We start from the raw sequence: 23,644 nt of genomic DNA, 5'->3' as shown, positions 1-23,644 counted from the left end.
CCCGTGTGCAAATCAGTTTTTCTGTTGTGAATTAGAAAATGGTTGAGGGAGCCTGCAGCTTAGACTACACTCTGTCCATCAGTCACATGTTCATGACACTAGGGACAACTGAATTTAACCTCTGACCTGCAAATTCTGAATGCTTCTGAATGCAACCTGATATTTTTGATGCAGGTTCAAGGATCAAGTTTGCCTGATGACGATGAGCCTGTCCCCGGTGTCCTGTCAGTGTGTGCCCGCAGGGGGGCGCTTCATCCGCACAGCAGAGCGTGTGTGCAACACTCAAACTCTTCCCCTGTCGGCTTGTGATACAGCAGAGCGGCGGCTGTCTGCTGTCTGTGCTCATAATGTCGGGCAGAAAGCCCCGCTGTGTGGCAAACCCTCTGGAGTCTGCGATCACCACCCCGAGTGAGAGGATCCTGAAAGAGTGCCACAGTTTATATGTGGACAGCGAAAACGGTAAATAATCAATAACCGGGATTAACGTTGCAGCAAAGTTGGGACCGTAAAGCTGATCCAGGCGCGTAAAGCTGTGTTGTTATGTAACTTGGTGTTTAGTGGGACTGAAGTTTGCGGAGAGAGTTAAACTAAAAGGCTGCAGGGTTAATGTGTGAAGTGTAGTAGTTGTGCAGCAGCTGTCTGTCTGTGTCAAACGCATGACATTGAACTGTGGTGAGGCTCCGCTGCAGCTCCGGCGGGCAGCGCCTCTCTGACTGTCTGCAGCCAATAAACTGACAGCTTGCATCACACACACGGTGTTTTTAACGTGGGGGAAGTGGGCTTTAGCAGAGTAAAGGGGGCGTTTGTGTTATGGTACTGGTAAATATTTGGACAACTGCACACCAGGGAGGTGTCTTATTACAGTTTTGTTTCCTGTCTTAATTATTACAGTATGGTTAACTTGGGATAACAGAGGAAACAGGAACAGGCCTATGTGATGAGAAGTGTGAGCTGGTTCATTTCAATAACACTGAAGCGAAGGGATCGACAGATTATCGGCCTGGCCGATTATGGGGGCGGCATTTGGCATTTATTTCATTGATCGCCGATAACTTAATTAATGAAAAAGTGTGCATCTTACACTCAACCAGCACCAGAGAAGGCAGTCTGAGGTACATGCAATGAAAGCGTCAGTATGGGAGGAATTTACTTTGTAAAACCTTAGGGAACCTTTTTTTATTCATTTATTTTTTATTTAAGTTTTCACTGAAATTTGTAAAAAATAAAATAATAATGTAGTTGCAAGGACCCTGCTGTATATGATGTTGAAAGGTTTAGTTTTGATTAAACATTTTCGAAAGGCATTTAAACAAAGTTTTGTGTTGGAGTTTCTTATATTCCAAATTTTAAATTTTGACATAAAAATTTTCATTTTTATTGTAAATGCATATCAGTTCCAAATATCAGTTATCAGTCTCATTAAGTGCTGATAATCTGTATCGGCCCTGAAAAACCAATATCAGTCGACCTCCAATGAAGTGCTGTAGATTCATAGAGAACAAAAGATTATCTTGCGAAGAGATCAGTTCAGCTATGCTACAGCGAGTAAACCCCCAACCACATTTTTCAGTTCAAAAGCAATAATAAACAAAAGTGTTGTTGATTGATTCAGATCTACCTTTTGACATCTAAGTGCAAAGTCTTGAAATTCTGCACTATGTTTTGTAAATATGCATCGTGACTAAACTCTAAAGGTTGAAACCTGGCTGTTGCAATCGAATTTAGCTATTGGCTGATGCTGGTAGCAGGAGCTTTCTTTCATCAACCACTGAGCCCCCTGTCACCGCTCCATCACATCGCTGGGCTTTGAGGCAAATTTTACACAGTGGCCAAAAGTGAAATTACACCGTCCAGTACCATTATATGATAATTTGAGGCCCAGAAAGGCTTTTTATTTTTTACTGGAAATGTACCTGTTGAACACTGTCTTTATTTTCCCTGTAAATATTATATTGTTCTTTCAAGGGAAACTGTGGAAATTATTTTGAAATTACTTGTGAAATAAAGTGTTACCATTTTATCTCAGCCTTCTACCATGTATACTGTTTTTAATTATCAAGGGTCACTATTGTCACACATTCACACACATGTTAAAATGTGATGATGCCAATGTAACTGCTGCATGTCCTGCTCACTGTGTGTGTGTGTGTGTGTGTGTGTGTGTGTGTGTGTGTGTTTTTAGGGCTGGTGAAGATTGCCAGCAGCCTCGGAGTTCGGCTTTTGCCTCCCAGAAAGAAGATCACTGTGACGATAATGGGGAACCACTCTGCAGGGAAGAGCTCCTTTATTAACTGGTAATACATATTATTGTTGATGGGATCTATAGCACCATTCGTCTTCACGCCCTTCTCTCCGTGTGTAAATGAACAGCTGGGTAACGAGTCAAACAGAAATATCATCTTCTCACATGACTTTGTAGTTTAATGCAGCAGTATTGCCACATGAAATGTAGATTTTGTTACTAAGTTGTCAGGAAGAGACAAATAGGTCTAGTTTGTTTGCCATTTGAGTGTTTTGACAAAAGCTACTTTTAGAATCATGCTAAAGGAAAGACAATGGGGAGAAAATAATTGGGTATTCAGGGGTGTGTGATATGGATAAAAACCCTCTAGCATGTAATTTAATGTCTCCATAATCACATGTATTGTGATTATAGTCAAATGTTTTTAGAAATTGTTGATACCCGTTTTCTATGTAAAATTAAAAGAAAAAAATGCCTAATTTTGGCTAACACACCTGATATATGAAGGTACTTCCTCAAATTTTTAAAGTGGACTTTGTTCCCCTTTAATGCCATAGCAAAACATTTAGAATCGTCTTAACAGGGGTGCAACATGTATTTTCTGTGTCAATTAATCTTTTTTTTTAATATATACATTAAATCATTTCATCTACAAAATGTAGGAGAATAACAAAAAATGTTCCTCACAAGTTCACAGAACTCAGGGTGACATCATCAGAATAGCTTATTTAGTTGAATAAACTGTTTTAAAAAAGGGTTATTCCAATTTATGACAAAGAAAAGCTGCACTTTTGGCATTTTTTGTCCCAAAAATAATTTAAACTAATAACCTACTAAACCGCTGCCAATGAACTTACCATCCAGATGACTGACTGACTAACTGTTTTGGCTCTAGATATGTTTTTTTGGGGGTTAAAATTGTTATATTGCAGTCTACTGTCATGTCATTGTGAGAGGTTGAAAAACTCTTTTGCAGTCAAAATGTTCCCCTCACCTAATCCAGGAATGTGTTTTGAGAGCGCAGCTGTCAATCATGCTGATGGTTGCTGACCTCACATATTTTAGAGTGGGGGTGTTTTTAGCATGAAGTTGTTTGTGTGGTGAAAGGTGAGAGTTAAGAGAAATGGAAATATTAGATAAGTTACAGTGGACTTTCTGTACTTAATGATATACCATTGTTTTATTACCAGAGTTGCTGTCAAATAAGCTTAATCAGTAATTTGACCTCTTTATTTATTGCAGCATTAGTTGTTTGGGGAAATACTTGGGATTCACTCTTACTTGAAGCACCAGTTATCAGCTGTAATACTTGAATAAGATTTAAAAATGTAGCGTGTTGCTGTCTCATCTTATGCAAACATTACAGATGTTAATCCTAATAGTTCTTGCGTTTATTATTGATACAAAAAAGTGTTGGAATTGAGAACATGAGAGTAGAAAAGGCAGTTTTATCTGGCTGGCTGTAAATTTGAAATTGTTTTTTCTGTTTGACTTTGTAAGTTATTGTTTGACCTCTTGAGGCATCCATTGATAAAAACACCAGTGATCAATGATCCTTTAACGCAGGGGCCGAGCTAGTTTATGGAATTAGTGCTCAAATTATCACACATTTAACTGACCTGTTGATAGGCAGAGAATAAATTGACAAAATGCTAAACACTCAATTGTTTTAACTTCTCAAATGTTAGGATTTGCAGCTTTGCCTGCTTTATGTAATGAAAATTTAAAATGTTGAGTTTTAGAGTGTTGGTCAGACAAAATAACCAACATGAAGACGTCACTTTGACAAATAGTGATGGCCATTTTTCACAGTTTTAAAGTAAATGATTAGTTGTAAAAATTATCAATACACTATTTGTTTAAGTAGTTGCAGCTCTATTACCAGAATAAGGTGTTGTTTTATTAGATTTTGTGCGCTTATGCCATATCAAAGTTAAGAACATGTTTTTGATGCATTCGATGTCCCTTGCTGTCATTGCAGGTATGTTGAGGAGCACATACAGAAAACAGGCGTCGCCATTGAAACGCAAGGGTTTACGTTCATCACGAGTGGTCGCAAAAGAGAATCACTGACGGTAAGAACAGCATGAGGGTGGTCTCTATTTTTTCATACCTTCCTGACATTTCACTGTGGTATACAGTATTTTGTGTTAGAAACAATCAAATACAAATCCAGTAAAAGCTGCTGGTGATAAAAGTAAATGTAGCATGTATGACATTTTTGTATGTCTCCCAAAATGTCAATAAAGCAAATATTCTTACACTTATTTTCCTTATTAATTCCCTTGTTTGTTGCCTTGTTAGCTTAACAGTGTTGTAACTCGTCACAAAACATGCTTCATTCAAACGCGACGGAATCAAAATAAAACTCACCAAAACAGTCATGGTTACTCTTTTCATTGCTCCACCTCTGGTTTGGTGGAATAAACCCTTAAATCTATGCGTTGGATGTGAAAATATGCGGACTCTACAGCTGTTTATCCCTGCTGTCTCTCTCTCTCTCTCTCTGCCATTGTTGACTGGCTTTATATAGTCCTGTAACGTTATCCCCACCACTCGCAGTCACCATCTTTCTCAGCTCAGCTGCCGGTCCCACAGCTGGAGGCTGACCTCTGGTGGTGCATGCTGTGCACTACAATATAATTCACCCCTCTAGATAGCAGTGTCTGTGTTTTTGATGGTATTGGAAATAATCATTTATAGATTTTTAGATTTCTTTTTCTAAATACAAGGGCTGTACCTGTTAAATACTAATATTCAACATTTTTTTTGAATGTTGACAATGAATAAAAAGTTGCTGCAGGAAGCTGTCACCACTAATGACTATATTATTATGTGCTACTTTCACAGTTTAAACGGGGCTCAGCGGGACATTCAGTGTGACAGTGGCATTCATGTGATATAGTTAACAAGCTAACAGCGCTAACATCAGATTGCAAATGTGCAATTTTTTTTGCACACACGAGATATTAAATGAAAGCCACAGATTGTGTCATATTGAGTTTCTGTGAGCTATAAATTCACCATTTTTAAGCAGAAGAGAAAAGATATTTTTTCTGAGCCTTACAGTACAGAGTGTCTCTTCCTATGTGCCGCTGCATTGCGTCCACTGCACCCTCTACCAAAGAGTAGTGTGACAGTGAAGAGCACTCACTCTACAGCAAAGTCTGGGGACCAAAACTTCCCCAAAAGTACACTGCACAGCACACTGACAAGCACAAAAGAAAGCTCGACCTGAAGCTACCTCAGTCAACTCAGACTGACAGAAAAACTTTGTGTGTTTAAGATCTGACCAACAAAATGATCAACTAACGCTTGAAAAGAGAACAATGATAAATACAACAATACTGAACAAGAACTGAAGCTGCAGGCGGCCATTAAGTTTGATTAAGTGATACATTCGATGTCAGCTTGTACAGACGAGCACTCCCTCAGTCGGTAGTGATTTCTCATTCTGTATGCTGCTCCAATGAGGGGTTTTGTTGTGTAGACACACACACACACACACACACACACACACACACACACACAGAGGATGCCTCTTTGCAGCATATAAATAGGCTCGGGAGACACCTGTCTCTCTGTCTTCTCTCATTCTCTCCCTCTGCCTCGCTGCTCACATCCTGCTGTGGTGAAGGTGATGAAGATGAATAATATATTTGCAGTGCAGGACTGCAGAGAGGAAGGATTATCTCCTATGTACGGAAAGAGCTTAAAGCGAGCGTACCGAGCTGCAGCAGCCGGTGGAACAAGACTATGTGCAAAGTACCTAGAAGAGAGAGGACTCTGTTGTAGCGGGTCGGGAGCTCAGACGAACTGCAGATCAATATTTGTCTCATCAGGTTATTTCTCACATTGTGCTTTTGACTCTGTCACAGGGGAATGCAACGCTGCATCTCTACCCTCACTTTCGACCACTCCTTGAGTTCAAAGGTAAGCCTGCTCTTCTTGTATTAGCACCAGTAACTCATGTTTGGTTTCTGAAAAGTGCATTGTTAAGAGTATTTGTCATGTTTGCACTGAAAATGATGCCTCTCTGTTGTACTTATTCTTTACTGCAATCCATTTTTATGTTCTTAAATTAACCCCTATGTGTAAGTTTTGCTTGTTTTTAATGAGACGCATCACATAACAGAACTATTTAGTACATTTTTTTATGTATTCCTTGTGAGGATAATCACTTAAATCTAGTGGCGATGCATCTTCTCGCCTTTAATACCAAAACTAGTGTAAAATGTGCAATTATAACATCAGCACTGCAGTCTTGGTGCACTACATAAGCTCATTAACTTTGAAACCTAAAAATTCAAATTAGTGTCACTACCTTTGCAGTGTGTGCAACTGAGAAAAGCATATGGTTGTGTTTTTTATTGATCTGTTGTTTCCTCTGCTGACATCACGATGAGAAACATCAAAGAGCGAACAGAGGGGGATAAAGTGTTAACATTTTCTGGAACAGCGGGGAGAAGCAGCATTAGGAATAGTGTGCAGAAGATGAATGTAATCATGAGCTGCAGCCAGAGATTGGTTCCTTTGAGGTTTAAGATAGCGCTCTGCTGTGTGGCCCATGAATATTTCTTAGTGGAAAGTTAATCTAAGTGTACATTATAGACTCGGCTCAAGTTCAAAAGTTGGGTTGTGCTCTTTTAAAGCATTGCACCCACTAAAATTTTGGCTGTTTAATCCTGTTTGTTGCTCACAAAATGCAACTTGTAGTTGTAAACATGTTTCTGGTTTTCACAAGTTAGTTTTCTGTGTTTTGAGTCTGTGCTTCACCTTGATGACTCAACGCTGAGTCATATCTTTGACGTATTAAGTTTTCTTTATAAATCAGACCACACTCCTGTTCCCCCCTCTCATTACATTTGTGCCGCTTGTTTCTCAGATATGGGAGTTGAGATTACTCTCACAGAGGAAAGAGACGTAATTAGCGACATATTGTTTTAAGACAATCGGTCTCAGCTCTGTGTGCGTCAGCAGTGGTCTGAAGCCTCTGGATGTTGAGGTGGTCGTGCAGAAAGTCTGGGTGTGCCTGCTGTCTGAGTGGGAGCATCAGTGCGGAGGGGTGGGGGGTGGGGGGTGGTAATGTATGTTCGTGTGTTTGACAGTGAGTGCATGGGGAGTGAGGGTTCACTGGGTGCGGACCGGAGTGCTCACGGTATGGCTTGTGAGTCACACGCCCCATCGACAGCAGTGCAGCGGAGTCAGGAGGAGCTGCTGAGAAATGTCACAGCCATTAGAGACGGCACACCCCAGCAGCAGCAGCAGCTCCACTCCGCAGGCCCCGAGCTACACCAACGATCTGCTGCCACTGGAATACAAGCAGGCTTTTTATTTGAACTTCACTACTGCCTCTGGAAATGCACTATATCAGGCGTTTGTTTACCTGTCACAGCGACTGAGGATGACTCATCAGAAAAGCACCATATATCCTTATGTGGGAGTAGCTGCCGGTTATACAGTTTGGTCTCCTTCGGGATGTGCTTTGAGATACTTCTTGATATTTTTTAAGACTTATGTAAAAGATGTTTAACTCTGTCTTTTTGTCTTTATCTTATCAACCTGTTGTCATGAGTTCAGACTGCATGTGAAGGTTTTGGGCCATGCTGTTAACTCATTTTCTTTAGATGTATTTGCACTGCTTCTGGTTTGACCTGTTTAGTCCAACAAGTTCTTTTTTAGCCTTGGTCGATGCAGCATTATTGCAGCCTTTGCCCTTTTCCTCATGCACAGGATCTCCAGTGCAGCCTTCTCAGTTACAGTCACTTGAGGAACTTAGCACCCATCAGCTAGTATCGCTCTCGTTTCCTTTTCACCTTTCCAGAGACTCAGAGGACTTTCTTCAACTAGAGTGGACAAATACGTCTGTATCAAGGCTATTTGATCCACTTATTTCTACTTACATAATTGCTGCTTGTCTTGTTAATAATGCAAAGATCCATGCATGCATACGGGAAGTACAGACCAACAGCCTTACAGAAATCAAATGTGAATTTACTTGATAATATCTGCATGTATGTGATGTTTTTTCTGTGGGAGCAACAGTCATGCTGTCACCTTGGGTGCGACAATAATGGCTCGATATAGCGAGGCTGTGGGAATACACTTCTGAGACGTGTGATAGGAGGCAGATGCACCGATACTGTGGCCATGCTGATGTAAGAGAAACATACAGGAATGCTAATGTGCCACAGCAGCAGTGGCCCTGCTCGCTGCAGCACAAGGATGGGATTTGTACTGGCTGTTAACACCTGCCTCTTCCTATGAAACAACCTCAGTGTCATCGCAGGCCTGTGTGTGTGTGTGTGTGTGTGTGTGTGTGTGTGTGTGTGTGTGTGTGTGTGTGTGTGTGTGTGTGTGTGTGTGTGTGTGTGTGTGTGTGTGTGTGTGTGTGTGTGTGTGTGTATGGAGGGAGGATGGGGTGACGGGCGCGGGTGGGTGGGGTTTATTTTGTCAGTAGTGTCTAAATAGTGATCCTGTTCTGGTGCTCAGGGTTTTAGGCCGACTTGTGTGGAGTTTCCTAACCTCGCAGCGCGTTGCCTCACAGTCGTTCTTCACTGGCTAGCTTTATGTCCAACACCCCACACTAAAGCTGCCAGTTGAAGAGCTGTTGTGTGTAACCATGACAACAGACTGCTCCGCAGAGGGGACAGCAAGAAAACTGAGACCAAAAAAGATGTTTTTTTTGTGCCAAAATTAAAGTTTTTTCAATAAGGGTGTGGCCACCATTTGAGTAAAATTGATGCCTTTTCTCTCCAAATGTTTTAATGCAGCTAGCAAACATCTTTATCCGGATCATCCTGAACATTTTTGCATTTCAGTTACAGATGCATATTTCTTGCAAATGCAAACCTGCAAGCTAAAAGTTGACTGTGTTCCTGATCTTTAATGTCACTACTGGCCTCCCTCGGGTTTCCAAGTATTGACCGCACTGCGGCTTCCAGTAGCACATAATAATATAGTCATTAGTGGTGACGGCTTCCTGCAGCAACTTTTTATTCATCGTCTTTGTTACTATAAATTTATCCTGAAGGAAGCACCTGTGCACACACAGCTTTTGTATTTTCCAGGTGTTATGGACTATCTATCTGCCGAGATCTCCACCTCCAAGCAGAAGAAGTTCAGTCTGGTAACATTTGTGGACACTCCGGGTTTGGTGGACGGAGACATGGTCTACCCTTTTGATGTCAACAGTGCAATCACCTGGTTGGGTACGTCTTTGCAGCTGTACGTTTTAATACCTTCTCTAAAGCTGTTGAGTTTCTCTAATGGATATTATTTTGTGTGTGTGTGTGTGTGTGTGTGTGTGTGTGTGTGTGTGTGTGTGTGTGTGTGCGCGTGTGTGCAGGAGAGCAGTCTGACCTGATATTTGTGTTCTTCGACCCAATGGGTCAGGCACTCTGCAAACGCACACTCAACATTGTGGAGAAGCTGACTGAGAAATGTGGAGACAAACTGTTGTTCTACCTCAGCAAGGCTGATGAAGCTGGGAGGGAAACAGACAGACAGGTAAGTTCACTTAATATGTGACTTTTTAAAATTTTTTATCGATTCAATTCCAAGAAAATCAAGTTAAACAAAAAAAAAAAAAACACTGTTTCTTACCGCAGAGGGTGATGATGCAGATAGTTCAGGAGCTGTGTCGCCGTCCAGGTCTCAACAAATGTGGTTTTGAGATGCCTACAATTTATATCCCCAACCCACAGAGGGTAAGAGTGTTTTCTTGCTTTATATTACCATGATGAACAGTTAATAGGATATAATTTTAATAGCGATGCACAATAATATCGTGTATAATAAGAGAACATGTTGAAAACATCAACCCTAAGATGAAGTATTTTTCCTATTTTGCACAGTTTGCACATTTTCTCAACATTTTAAAAGGTTTGTATTTCATGTCTCTATCTGCTGACAGGCCATCACAATTAAGAGTGTGCATAATATGATGTTAATTGCACTACAAGAGAGACTTGAAGATCACTAAAATTAAGTGTGGAAAAAAATAGGATAAATTGATATCAGCTATAGGCATATCGGATATCTGCAAAAAACCCATTACCATGCATCCCTTAATTTTAACTTTTTTAAATTTACATTTAAGACATTGTTTGCATGCTTTCAGTTTTAACTTTTAATTTTACAAAATGAAAAAAAACAATAACCATCTGAAACTTGCCCTTTAAGAGTCTTTAGTTTCTGCACTGTGACATATTTACCAGTGAAACAGAATGTTTCATTTATGTTAAGTAGCAAAAGGGATTTTAATAAAATCTGATATCCAATCACACATCTCTTCCTGGCACTATCCATATTGCTCTGTTAACTACTACAACCAGAGGGAGTGTAGTTTTTTTTTTTTATATGGCCAGCATGGCTAGCTAGTTGCCTAAAGTCTCATTTGATTAGATGAACTTGTGTAATCGCCCTGGAGTACAGGATGAGTCATCAAACATTTGAAACAGTTTTATATGAAGAGAAAAGATCACAGGCATTTTGATGAAAAATTACATTTAAAAAATATATATATATTTGGCCTGTAACAAGAGAAAAATGATGAGTTAACACAGGGACACAGGAAATAAACTGGAAAAATGTATTTTTTGTTTCACACTTAAATCATGTGGTGCTTTCCTCTCTCAACGGATCTGGAGCTGTTGCTGGTGTTTTTCTCTAACAAATCTCAGATCAAGTCTGGTTTTGGGTCTGGATTTAAAGCTCTCTGCTGTCCTTGGGGAGTTGAACAACTATTGATTATCCTTGAATGTAAATTCTCCGCTCCACGTTTCCTGGTGGCTGTTGATGGCTGGAACAGGATGATTCATTTTGCAATATAATGAATGAGAGTTATCCACTCTCTGGGGGAGGGGAGGGGGCAGGGGTTGTAAACCATGGCCTTTGATCAGCCACCTTTGACAATGGCAGCTCCAGTCCTGAATTATTGCTGCACCATCTTGTGATCTACAACCACGAAGCTCTTCTCTGCACCGTAGATTGTGCACATCTCCAGACTTCCAATTTATTTTTGCTGAGCAGGTACAGCTTCACTTCCTGCTAAGTGCACACGGCTGTCAGTCAGAATACCCTCAGGATTTGTTGTTCGGACCTTCCCACATTGAGATGCTCAGCTGTAATATGTTTGTACAGTTATTCCAAAATGGATGCACTCATGAGCCTTTGTCTCGTTTAGCCGAGCCGCTGTGTCAACCAGATCGACGGCGTGTGTCAGACCATCGAGAAGACCATCAACCAGGCTGTTCAGAAGACTTTGGATCAGCTGGAGAAAGACTGTGACCTCATTTGTTCCACCATCAGCAGCAGACTGGAGCAGGACAGGTTCGACCTCTCGCCCTTCAGCACAGCATGTGTTAAATTTAATTTACCCCGATGCAAAATGACAGGTGGCACCTCAGAACAAATAAACCTTATCACATGTGTAAGGAGGAGATAAGAGTCTCACAATATTACTATCTGCTGCAGAAAAAGTGATATTAAAACCAGATTTCCTCCGTGTGCATGCAGGGCTGATGTGACTCACAACAAAAGTGTCCGTCTTCACTCGTTCTTGTGCGGCGCTCTGGGTGTTTTTCTTCCCGTCCTCTTCATCCTCAGTTTCATCATGAACACCTTCTCCAAAGAGCAGCTGGATGAGCTGTTGGGCGAGGGGCCGGCGCGGACTGTCTCCATCTTCACAGTGAGTCCTGAAAGAGTCACATATCTGAACAATAAAACTGTAATAAATATAACTTTAATACACAGTGTTCTCGCAGATCCTTAAAAAGTCTTAAAAGGCATTGAAATCATTCACCTAGAAATAAGGCATTGACTGGTATTAAAATGGCTTTAAAAAGTCTTAAAAAGCAAAGATGTGGGATTTTCTGATTTTTTTTCCTGACTTTGCACTGTACAATCTTAAAAGAATTGGTAATCTTTTTTAAATAATTGAAGTTTACCGTATGTTTTTCTCATTTATGACACCCAAAAGTGATGCTTTATGTTACAATAAACATTTGGGCAATATTAGCCCTAACCCTAAGTAATAGATGCTGGTTCATGTTTTTTTTTCTCTTCAATTTTGGTTTTGGAAATTGCAGCAAAAAAAAGAAAAACATTTTCTTGAAGTGTACATGTTTATCTGAGTTTCTATGTGTTTTTTATGTCTCACAGGGAATAGTGATGTATTTATGGGACTGGATTCCAGAAGACGGACAAGTGGTGTTTGTCATCATTTTTGGAGGTTTTTGCTACCTCCTGCTTTTCCTAGCAAAGTACTATGCAGGGTGAGTGCTACAAATATATAATACAAGCATATACACACACATGTGGAGATTAAACAAATAATTGATTAATCGGTTAGTCAACAGAAAATTAACCTGCAACTGTTTTAGTTTGAAGTAATTTAAAAAACAAAGGGTCAAAAATTAATCGGCTTCATCTTCTCAAGTAGGAAGGTTTTCTGATTTACAGTTTGAACTGAATATGTTAAGCTTTTAGACTGTTGATCGGACAAAACAAAAAAAGATGCCATTTTTGGGGTTAAGGATGCTCTGCTGAACATTGTTCCCCATTTTCTGATATTTTGTAGTACAAACGTTTTACCCACAGATCAATCAATGATGAAAATACTGAGAAATTGCAGCCCTACAGCCAAGTACATGCCCACACGCCCTTAAACGTGTATTATGCAGAAATTGTTGGTTACTGTTTGTAAACCATGCCGCCAGTTAAAGTGAGACAACCCTCACTCTTGTTTTGGGGCAAGCTTTGTTTGCTTGGCTTTTCTCCTGATTATATTTGGGGGGATATATTTTTTCAACACTGTGTCTGCGATTTCTGTGGCTTTGCTACCTTTTTATTAAATCCCGAGCTCACCTGAGTGCTGTGCTCTGGAAAGTCCCAAACACAGCAAAATAATAAAATACAGACAAAGGTCGGCGTATGTGCAGATAAATACACCTCCACACACTTCTAGTTGGTCACAAGTGATGGCTGAGAATGATTACTTTTATATGAGTCTATATGTTGTTTTTTAGGAAAATAACACAAAGTATATCATCACGATAAACACACTTAACCTCCAGAGAAGTGTCCAAATGAAGTAGAGCTTTTCCTGTTTTGTACGTAGGAGGATGTGTGTTTATATTAAAGTAGACTTACATCAGACACACTTTCTCACACACACACACACACACAGACACATACACATACACATACACATACACACAGGAAGTGATTATTGAAATTCTGAGTGAACATTGTCATGATGTTTTTTTTTATTCTCAGTCGAGGGAATAAGACGCTGACGAAGAAGGAGAAGAGGACGATGGCAGAGTACAGCGATTATATCCAAGATATCGTCAAAACTAAGAAGGTAGGATTCTATTTTGTGTGATTTTGTCATGTCTAGTACAAAAGTTAATGCTGCAGTACTGCTGTGTGTAATGCAGAACATGTCGCTAGTAACATACAAACGAAATGTATTGCCTGACTGCAGCCCTTAAGAGATTTTTTTTGGTTGGTTGAGTTCATTGCTTTGGATTTACTGCCTGCAACTTAACTGCTACCTGCTTTAAACTTGCCACAACAACCATATGAAATAATAAGGTGTCAGTTGATATACATTTTTATAAAAGGGTAGTGCTAGGTTACTGCAAAGTTTCCTGTGAATCCCTGCTGCATATGAAGGCGATTTTGAATCAGACTCATTAGCAATTAAAACTACTGTATAGAGAGGAAATTTCAGAATGGAAATACATTAAATGGTAACCAAAAAAAAAGAGAAAAAAAACAGACCATAAGCAGTACCAACATTTCATGAATATCTAAGTAAGTATAACTTCACTGCATGTTTAAATGAACTAGCTCAATTTTAATTGTCAACTTTGAAACATCAGAATCTCACACAGTTTATTTTACTCCACAGGGGAAATTGTATGAATGGTACCTCCAGCAGTGCGCAGCAGAGTATGACCTCTGACCCCGGGTAAGCTGAAGACAGTTTACACACGTGTGCCGGGATATTGCTACAAGATTTTTGTGAAAAGCGGCTCATCTGCCACCGTGCATCATTTAGTGTTTATTGTTGACTCAGTGGGACTTTTCTGAACAGATGATCATACATGAAATGATCAGGTTTTTCTCATCTCAGTCGGGCAAGTACAACCTCTCAATGCAGCACATCACTGCCAACATGTATCATCTCAAGAGCTTCAATTAAAGGTACAGTTTGAAAGATTTAGGGGCATCTATCGACAGCAATAAAATACATTATAATGATTATTTCTTTATTAGATAATAATCACCTGAAAATAAGAATTGTTGTAAGAAGTGTTTTCGTTACCATAGAAACAGCCGTTTACATCTACATACAGAGTGTGTCCTCTTCTACAGAGTCTGGCGCGTTGTTTCTATAGTAGCCCAGAACGGACAAACCAAATACTGGCTCTAGAGAATTATTCACGTCGGTCAATGAAGTTTCAGTTCTGCAACCTCACCACTAGATGCTACTCAATTATACAGACTGGGCCTTTAATGATTAATACGAAGTGCCTTTATTAGTCAGTGCAGAAGAACCTGTGATTGTAGTCGTTTGTTGAAAGCATATCTCATAATGTGAATAGATTTTTTGGGGGGGGGGGGGTTTGTAGTTCAGAAAAAATCATGCCAGAAAGAAGTGTTTACAAACTTTTTCGCAATTTTGTTATTAGTGATTTGTTGCTGCCTCCTGCTAGCAAAATGTTTTTTTTTACGATGTACTCCATTAAGCCCGTTCTCAATGTTCTAATGTAGTCCTCAACTCTCACAGCACCGTCCTGAAATCTGTCATGTTGTCTTTATGCAGTACCACAATGTGCTGCACTTTTCTTTGACTGCAAGCAATAACAAATACTGTGATAACTCTTGGGCATTATGACCAGATATTTTATCAAATATTTTCATACCAGTAAGGCTGCCAGCTTTGTTCTTCCTCCAAAGCATCCTACTGTCCTACTATTAGACATTTGTTTTGTTGTGTGATTTGTGCAGTCATCACGTTTTCACAGATAAAACGTTACGTGATAGTATTTAAATACACCACAGTCAACACCTGTGGTACTTGATTAGAAAAGTTTAGTAAGCAGTGAAGTCTGCCGCTGCACTGATGTGTGTCTCCTAGTTGTTAAAGAGTGCTGAACCCTCCTTGTGTAACTTTCTGACTACAACACCATGTTATGCCTTCACTCCAGTCTTTGTAGATATATTTATTTGTCTTCAAGGTGCTTTTCACCTAAATAATGTAGAAAAACCTCTTTGGGCTGTTTGCAATATCATTGTGAACACTGTCAGTTTGTATTTTGTGTGTTATCTTCAGTTAAGCTGCAGTTGTTAACTTTCATTAAAATAACTTTTTATCATATTTGCTAAAACTGTCATTGTGTTCACTTCTTATTGCTTCTAAACTAGGTGGTGCTGATCGAATATGAGTCAGGGTCCTGTTACTGCATTGCCTCTTTCTTGCCTCAAATGTTTTCAGAAACATATTTTTTAGCTGTAACATGAGCATTGGTTTGGGCTTGACTGTTTCTAATATGAAATGCAGGTCACATTCTCATTTTGCAGCTAAACAGTATACAAAAATATGTTTCTGAAAACATTTGAGGTGAGTAATAGGCAATGCAGTAACCTAATCTTGATTTATATTTTAGCCTAGTTTGGCAGTTTGCCACGGCTAAATTACAGACTACTTGGTTCTGACTGGTTATTTTCCCTCAGCTTCAGTTCATTCGAATAATTGCCATCAGAAGCACTGTGAGGAGGAAGAGGAACAATTTAATATCTCATATAATACTGTGTGGATGTCATGACAGTTTCAGCAAAAATTACGTTTCAGGAAGTTACCAACTGTAGCTTTAAAGGTATAGTTCAGGGTTTTTGAGGGGGGGCTGTATGAGATACTAATGTCAGTGTATTACATACAGTAGCTGCCAGTCGGCGCTCTTCCAGTTTGTAGAAACAGACAGGGTGCTCACCCACAGGGGCTGATATTAAAACATATTTTATCCACTTCAAAAAAGGCCTACCTTAGTATCATCATGAGTATCTCATACAACTATCACTTTAAGGAAAGTCTTTGTGTTTGATTTATGTCATTTATAAATTTGCGAAACTTTTGTGTGTGACTTTATCTATTCTGTTGTTTTTCCCAGATTTGACTTGAAATGTTTTTAAGTAATCCCGACTCAAAGAATGAAACTTGTTGAAAACCTGCAAACTATGCTCTTTTTTGAAAATCATTAAACATTTTCTACTGATTGAACTCCACTGATTGTTTTCGTGGTTATAATAAAGTGAAGGATGCGCAACAGGTGGAGTAACACGGAGAATGACATGTTTGTAAAGCAGCGAGAAGTTATTGTTGGAAGACTTTTATTTAAAAGTTTAGTTATAAAAATGCCGTTCCAGGCCTCTCCGTAGAAAGAACGATGCTTTTTAAACGCTGAGTTGACTCGTATGTCAGTGATTACATCAGCACACCATAATGTAATCAAACATCTGCTTTATACCCATTACAAGCGTTTCTGAATGAACATGAGAGAACCGGAGAAATTACAATAACTGGGAAAAAAATATTAAAGCAACAAATTCATTTCTGCTTATTTTGCCTGTGAGCCCAGACGACAAACCTCAGTTCCCTGAGTTAGTAACAAAAATATTCCAATGGAGGTGACTGCTATAAAAATACCTTTAAAAGAATACTTCACTTTCCAAATATGTATATCAATCACTCAGCCCTTGTCACCTTTAATTTCTAAAGAAAACTTTTTTTCTTGTATGCCTCTACAGTGAACAAAGAATCCAAAAACAGAACATTTCTGATGAAAGGGGGATGCATGTAACAGCAAAATTTTTATCAAAACATCCATTAACAAAGTCACACAACTCATGCAGTATATTTTGTTTGTCCAGTCACATGCTCAGTACTTGCCAAACAGACAGCTCTTTTTGACTAAAGTGAAATTTATCTATGCTTTCTTCCAAGTCAGACTCCATTAACAAAAATTATTTTACCTCGCTGGGCATGGGAGCTGCTGGTCTGCCTCTGCCTCGATCAGTTCATATTTTTGTGTTTTTGTTTGATTTAAATGAATTGAAGGATTAATGTGAGTTCACTAAAGTCACGCAGTAACACAAACTGATTGAGACAGTGGCAAATCAGCAGCTCCCCTTACTCAGTAAGCTAAAATAACTGCTTTTGTCAATTGGAGTCTGGCTTTAAAGAGAGAACAGATCACTTTCTTCAGTTCCCTGTCAGAGAGGACGGCCTGTTTGGTAAGTACTGAGCATACGACTGGATCAAAGAGACTTGGATTATACTACACGAGTTGTGTGAGAGTTTGTAAACGGATGTTTTGATAAAGATTTCCTGTCGTTAAAGATGGACCCCTTTAATTCAATTCATCAAGAATTTTCTCCATTTTTGGATTCTTCATTTACCGCAGAGGCATGTGAGAAAAATGTTTTTTTGTTTTTTTTTTCACAAATACAGCATAACCCGTGATGAGTACCTGACATACAAATGATCACTTCTGAGTGAAGTATTCCTTTAAACTACTACAGGATTTGTCTAAAGGGGTGACATCTATTTGTTAGAAATTACACAAATCTATCGCGCAAGCACTAGTGTTAGATCGAAGTATGATTTGAATTCCATTTGTGCAATCTACTACAGTAGCAAGGCAACCAATACGGAGATGCTGTTACCTAAAAAAATAATTTATTCCGAATTAAAGCTGCATGTGTGTTAGTGAGTTTGTTAAAGCTGCATTTAGGGTTTGTTTTTAGCAGATTCAAGCTTTGTTTGCTGATGCATCTACACTGAAAACTCTCTGTTAAGGGACTTATTTTTTAACTCCTATTAGAGTAAATTATAGCATGCAGATCTTAGGCCTGTATGAGAGCATACAACCAAAGCTGATATTTAAAACTTAGAAAAATTCAGTTCAAATTCTATGTTCTCATTTAGTTACAGTGCATTCAGGATTATAGCTATATACAATGTTATTTGTACAAAAAAAATGCCATTGCCCATCCCTGGCTTCTTATAAACAAAGTGTACAGGTAGATACATCTTGCAGCAGCACAGAGGCTGGATCCAATATTGCTTTGTTTGTGAAACAACATTGTCAGAAAAGACAGTTTGTCACGTTAAAGTGTCTCTTGGGAACAGAAGAAAGTTTCAGTGTCGTCCTCAGGGAAAGCGTGTCTCCAACAGACACAGTCCTGTCCCCAGTGTGTGCATGTGTGTGAGTGTGAGTGTGCGTGTGTGTGTGTCCAGACCGGGATAGCTGCTCAGAGTCTCAGCACCATAAGTGTCCATATTGAGGTGTCCAGTGAACTTCAGGTCTGTCTTTCAGATGTGAAGTCAGTCATTGAGAGCCTTTGTCAATCAACCAAGAAATGTCTCCAGTCCTGCAAATACCGAAAAAATGCAGTGAAATACACAAACACACACACGTGCATTATTATCAAGTCACCTGCTCCCTACACATGGTCAATATGAGTGACATGTAAGATAGAAAAAGCTCATAGTTGTCCATACTTGCCGAGCCGTGCTAACATCCTTCACATTTAGAGTTTGCATTATCAGAAATGAAAGACACGAGAGACATGAGGAGCACTGCAGTCAAATTCACAGGGACAGCACAGGCAGAAATGTATGCAGAAACAATGAAGCATGCAAGCACAGCAACATGATATCAGTGTGGAAACACTTTATGTTACAAGTCCAGTTTGCTAATGAGATACAAACTTAACCCCTTGAAACCTGGAGTGATCTCGGTTTTCTTGTGCTGCGTTTTTGCGACTTTCACAAGCTATTTGACCCTTTGAAACCTGAGCAAATTGGTTTGATTTCGTTAGAAAACGATGACCAGCTGAGCAAGAAATGTCCCTCAAACTGCAAGAAATTAGTTAAAGGTGATAAGAAAATTACCTAAAAATTAGTTTGAAAAAAGAGGAGAGGATCATTAGAAAAGTATCCAAAAATATCATTAATTAATTAATCAATAATAGCTGATGATAAACTCTACACAACTATGTAGCTATATAATTTCCTGGTCCTGGTTATTTCTATAATTAGAACAAAATGACAATGTTTGTTTTTCAGGGAACATCCACAGAAATTATTTTAAATGAAAATATTGCATAACTGTATGATTTAGTAAAGCAACAACTGGCGTTATTTTTCTGTGGTACTCTGACTTGTTGTTTGGATAAGCTGTAGTCTTGTAATACTTTCCATGTGATCAAAGTCACAAGCTCAACGACTCGATGTGTTTACTGTCAGTGATAACATTTGTCATGTTTTTCTTCACAGTAAAACCTGAGAAAACCTAAAGAACATAACAGCTATTGTAACTGGGACCAGATTTAAGGCTTGAAAGGGGACTTACTCCACATCTCGTTTCTTAATCGTCTTTCCGGACCCTAAGACCTCTGCCACACGGGATACAATGGGATCATAGTTCATGCTGGCAACAGCAACCACCTCCTCACCCCTATAGATGGACAAGAGGAGGAAACAGTTAGAAACTGGACGGGGAGGCACAATCTAAAACTTAACATAACACAGTTTATGACCAAATATTTGTGTGCATTTTCTGTTTACTTAAGATTATTATGAAAAATAAAACGTACCTGGTGTAAAACGCCACAAACCTCAATTCATCCAGATCTCCTTGTATAATGACATCATCAAATCCATCACCATAACCTTTACAAACAGTACATTTTATACATATGTGAGTTTATTTGTCAAGGGCAACAAGAAAAACAGTCTGATTCAGTCTCTCAGTTTTAGGTCTTTCTTTTTATCTGTACAGCTAGATGGCAGTGTGGTAACTACACTCAACCTCTGATCTTTCTCTTGTCTCAAAATAAACTCTTCAAACCAGAGACAGATGGAGAGCCTGCCTACCTGCATAGCGTATGGTCTTCCCAAACATGGCTGACCAGAAGTAAGGCACAGTTTTGATCTCAGTGGCTCTGCCCATCATGCTGAGAGCTGCCACCCTTCCTGTCAGCGAGGTTAAAAAAAACATTTACATGCTCGTCTTTAGGTGCATAAATCATACATAAATCATCACAGGTGCGTAGATACAGTCAGGATCACGCATACTCACCATGTACATGAGCCATTTGCCAGTGAGGGATGTTCACCTTCTTGTTATTTCGTGGAGGGAAAGGAAACACCACCACATCCCCTCCAGCAAAGACCCCGTCTGCATTTGTCTGCATCATCTGGGAGAAAGTTTAGAGGAGTAAGTTTGGGATAAAACACTTTCACTTAGTCTTCAGGCTTTTCAAAAAAAATGCATTCAAAATTGCATTTAAAATACCTTGTTAACAGTGATGAAGCCTTTGGAGTCCATGTGGATGCCGCTCTGTTTCAGGAAGCCTGTTGCAGGAACACTTCCTGAGATGCACAAGAGAAAATACGGAAAAATGGAGCTGCAATTTATCAAAAGGGAGTTTCATCACCTGCTGTAATTAAAGGGACAATTTAGCCCAAAAACAACAACAAAACTTTTTTCCTCTTACCTGTAGTGCTGTTTATCAATCTATATCGTTTTGTTCTGAGTTGCAGAGTGTTAGAGATATCGGCCGTAGGCTAGATGGAACTCTGCTTGTGGTGCTCAAAGAAAACTTGAATTTGAAAAACTTAACAGCAATGTCTCTTTCCAGAAATCATGACCAGCTTAAAGATAATCCACAGACCTTGTTGTGAGCAGTTTCATGTAGAAACTATTTTTCTTTCTACCAAACTACACTGCCAACCCTAATCATGCAGAAGGAAGCGTGCATTCTGACAGCAGGAGCCTCTCGTCCATGAGTTGATGCACACTTCCTTCTATTGACAGCTATAGTTAAGTTAAAGAAAATAGTTCCTACATGAAACTGCTAACAACGAGGTCTTTGGATCATCTTTAATAACTGGCTCATAATTTTTGGAAAGAGATATGGCTGTTGAGCTTTTAAAATATATTTTTTGCCATTTTGAGTACAACAAGCCAGCTGTCATCTATTTTCTACTGGAGAGAAGGCAGACCTCTCTACGGTCGATATCTCCGGCACTCGGCAGCTGACACCAAAATAATCCAGATTTCTAAATAGCACAACAAGTAAAACACAGAAAATATGTATTTTTGATGTTGGGGTGAACTATTCCTTTAAATGTCACTGCAGATAATGAGGACAGATTTGAAACAAGTCACATTTTGCATCATCTTTGACATCACCTGCTCCAATGACACACACGTCTGCGCGCAGGACTTTTCCACTCTTCAGTACCACCTCTTTCAGCTGTGTAAACAGGGAAAACACATGTCTAGGACATGTAGTAAATGTGCATAATATTACATCTTTGACACGTCTATTCAGGAGATTTCTCCTAAAGACTTTTTTCTGACCGTCTCTTACTTTGAGTGACGAGGTCCTAAAATTTAGTGTTTTTTACTCTTCAGTTGTCTAGTGGACCATATGGTTATATGAAGTGTGTTCAAACACACCCTGAGAGTTTTGAAGCTTTTGAATTAAATTCTTGAAATAATTTATGAGGATTTTTGCACACACAGACCTTTTGACTGTTAACACCTTGATGCTTCACACAATGCGTGCATTATTATGGACATTCAGTATAAGTGGAAAGAATGCGTTTATCTAATTTGTATTTTTCTCATATATCTTATTTTAATAAATAATACATTTTGATGTTCAGTTGCTCATTTAGTCATTTTTTTGTTTATTTATTTTTATATATATATATCTTTAAATTTTTTTTTTTTTTACCTATACTGTGGTTAATTATTGTAGTATGAAACACATATTTGTATGTATTTCATATTTCTATTTTGTCTCTATATATTTATATATGTTATATAATATACCAATATAAACATACAGCATTTTGACATCTTATTTTTTTTCCTTGTGATTTCCCAATGCCTTCATATAAGAGCAACTGTAAAGGTCCCTATACAACTGTGGATCGTATTTCTGATTATGATTTCTCATTAATGTTTTAAAGAAGTACTTTTACACCACATTTTCAGGGGCTTTAAAGTTGACACATATAGGACAGCTTTCATTTTGATTAATATTCTCATGTTTTCTATGTGACTCATCTTCATCATAGATTAAATAAGAGAGGGTGGTGCTGCTGAGCATCATGTCATGCTGTTTCTCTCACTTTCTGGATACCTGTCCATGATGGCCAATCATCTCTGACACCTCGTTCAGCATGTAGAACTTCACCCTGTTTACCTCGAACAACTGCAGATGACAAAACACATCGCAGACAACATGTGAAAACTGCAAGACAACTGAATTTGCATGAGGAGATTTATGCTCTCTCTTGTAGTTAATAGGATATTGACCAGAAAATTTGCATTTTAACTAGCAGGATTTTTTTCCTTCCCCTAGAGAGAACTGATGACTGTGTATCTACCTTCATTATGGCTTTCCCTACTTTCTCCCCGAGAGCTTTTTTAAAGGGGACTGCCTCGATCCCGATGACAGAGACTGAGTGGGCCTTGTCAGTTAGAGCTGCAGCCACTTCCATACCTGACAACACAACAAATGACCAACAAATGACCAGCATACAGTTATTATACAGTATGTAGCAGTTAATGCAAAATGATATAGAGAAAATGAATAAATGAATGTAGAAACATAACAGATGCTCCCCTGCAGGGCATGAGGTCACTGGTCACTGAATGAGAATCAAAATGATGTGAATCATAAGTTATGGCTTTCATAGTCACCAGGGCTCATATGTGTCACACTGCTTAAAGTAAAATTTTGAATTTAAAGGTCCAGTGTCTAGGATAGAGGGACAGTTATTCTCAGAAATGGTATACAATATTCATGGCTGTTTTTTTATTTGATTATAATCACCTATAAAATAAAAATTGCATTTTTATTACTTTAGAATGAGCACTTTATATCTAGATACGGAGCAGGTCCTCTTACAGGGGGTCCGCAATGTTGTTCTATAGTAGCCAAAAATGAACAAATCAAACACTGGCTCTGGGTAGGGCCACAGTAGTTCTCCTACATGCTTGGCACACAAGAGAAGTTCCAGTTCTGCATCCTCACCGCTGGATGCCACTAAATGCTACACACTGGATCTTTAAGACAAAGTTTAGAGTTCCCCTCCAGAGGTAGTTTTAAAATATGTAACTACAATTACTGCCCTGCCATCATACGCCTCTGCAAACCAAGTTGCACTTACAGTTTACATCCATATCTATGAAAACATGGATGCTTCAAGCACAGTACAAAAGATCTCTGCAGTCACTACAGTTTCATGGTAGACACCCAAGATTTGTGTTACCAATTCAGTATCTGACCAAATGTGACCCCCTC

At 39.1% G+C, this 23,644-nt stretch overlaps 2 protein-coding genes across 5 annotated transcripts in view; one reads left to right on the top strand and one right to left on the bottom strand.

Annotated features, from left to right (window-relative positions):
• The first annotated feature begins 287 nt into the window (after positions 1–287).
• Positions 288–16,530, top strand: LOC121944528 (uncharacterized). Its single transcript, XM_042488343.2, has 12 exons — positions 288–459; positions 2,183–2,294; positions 4,224–4,317; positions 6,121–6,175; positions 9,313–9,453; positions 9,591–9,751; positions 9,853–9,951; positions 11,430–11,575; positions 11,762–11,933; positions 12,407–12,519; positions 13,523–13,610; positions 14,163–16,530. Exons 1-12 carry the CDS (start codon positions 348–350, stop codon positions 14,214–14,216), a joined length of 1,347 nt encoding a protein of 448 aa, XP_042344277.2. The 5' UTR covers positions 288–347; the 3' UTR covers positions 14,217–16,530.
• A 98-nt stretch (positions 16,531–16,628) lies between these two features.
• The window catches only part of aifm3 (AIF family member 3), a 30,546-nt gene continuing 23,530 nt past the window's right edge, over positions 16,629–23,644 (bottom strand). For 2 of the 4 annotated variants that reach the window (XM_088076816.1, XM_042488729.2), the window contains exons 12-21: positions 22,725–22,840; positions 22,478–22,549; positions 21,517–21,580; positions 20,617–20,693; positions 20,401–20,518; positions 20,196–20,294; positions 19,916–19,991; positions 19,672–19,776; positions 18,819–18,839; positions 16,630–18,688 (exon numbers count right to left, since the gene is read on the bottom strand). In XM_088076816.1, coding sequence (XP_087932942.1) covers positions 18,646–18,688; positions 18,819–18,839; positions 19,672–19,776; positions 19,916–19,991; positions 20,196–20,294; positions 20,401–20,518; positions 20,617–20,693; positions 21,517–21,580; positions 22,478–22,549; positions 22,725–22,840 — 791 coding nt within the window. In that variant the 3' untranslated portion in view covers positions 16,630–18,645. Of the gene's footprint in view, positions 18,689–18,818; positions 18,840–19,671; positions 19,777–19,915; positions 19,992–20,195; positions 20,295–20,400; positions 20,519–20,616; positions 20,694–21,516; positions 21,581–22,477; positions 22,550–22,724; positions 22,841–23,644 lie in introns of all 4 variants that reach the window. The other 2 variants (XM_088076814.1, XM_088076815.1) reach the window with 2 other exon arrangements.

This window comes from Plectropomus leopardus, chromosome 4 (assembly GCF_026936395.1).
Source record: "Plectropomus leopardus strain MGB_pleo_1.0 chromosome 4, ASM2693639v1, whole genome shotgun sequence".
NCBI lineage: Eukaryota > Metazoa > Chordata > Actinopteri > Perciformes > Serranidae > Plectropomus > Plectropomus leopardus.
This window is presented reverse-complemented; position numbering and strand designations above follow the sequence as displayed.

Bases quoted from the DNA above. Each gene is read 5' to 3' on its own strand.
- LOC121944528 (XM_042488343.2), top strand. From the start codon at position 348: ATGTCGGGCAGAAAGCCCCGCTGTGTGGCAAACCCTCTGGAGTCTGCG. The intron at 9,454-9,590 runs GTACGTCTTTGC...GCGTGTGTGCAG, and splicing joins CAGTGCAATCACCTGGTTGG to GAGAGCAGTCTGACCTGATA. The intron at 11,576-11,761 runs GTTCGACCTCTC...GTGTGCATGCAG, and splicing joins AGCAGACTGGAGCAGGACAG to GGCTGATGTGACTCACAACA.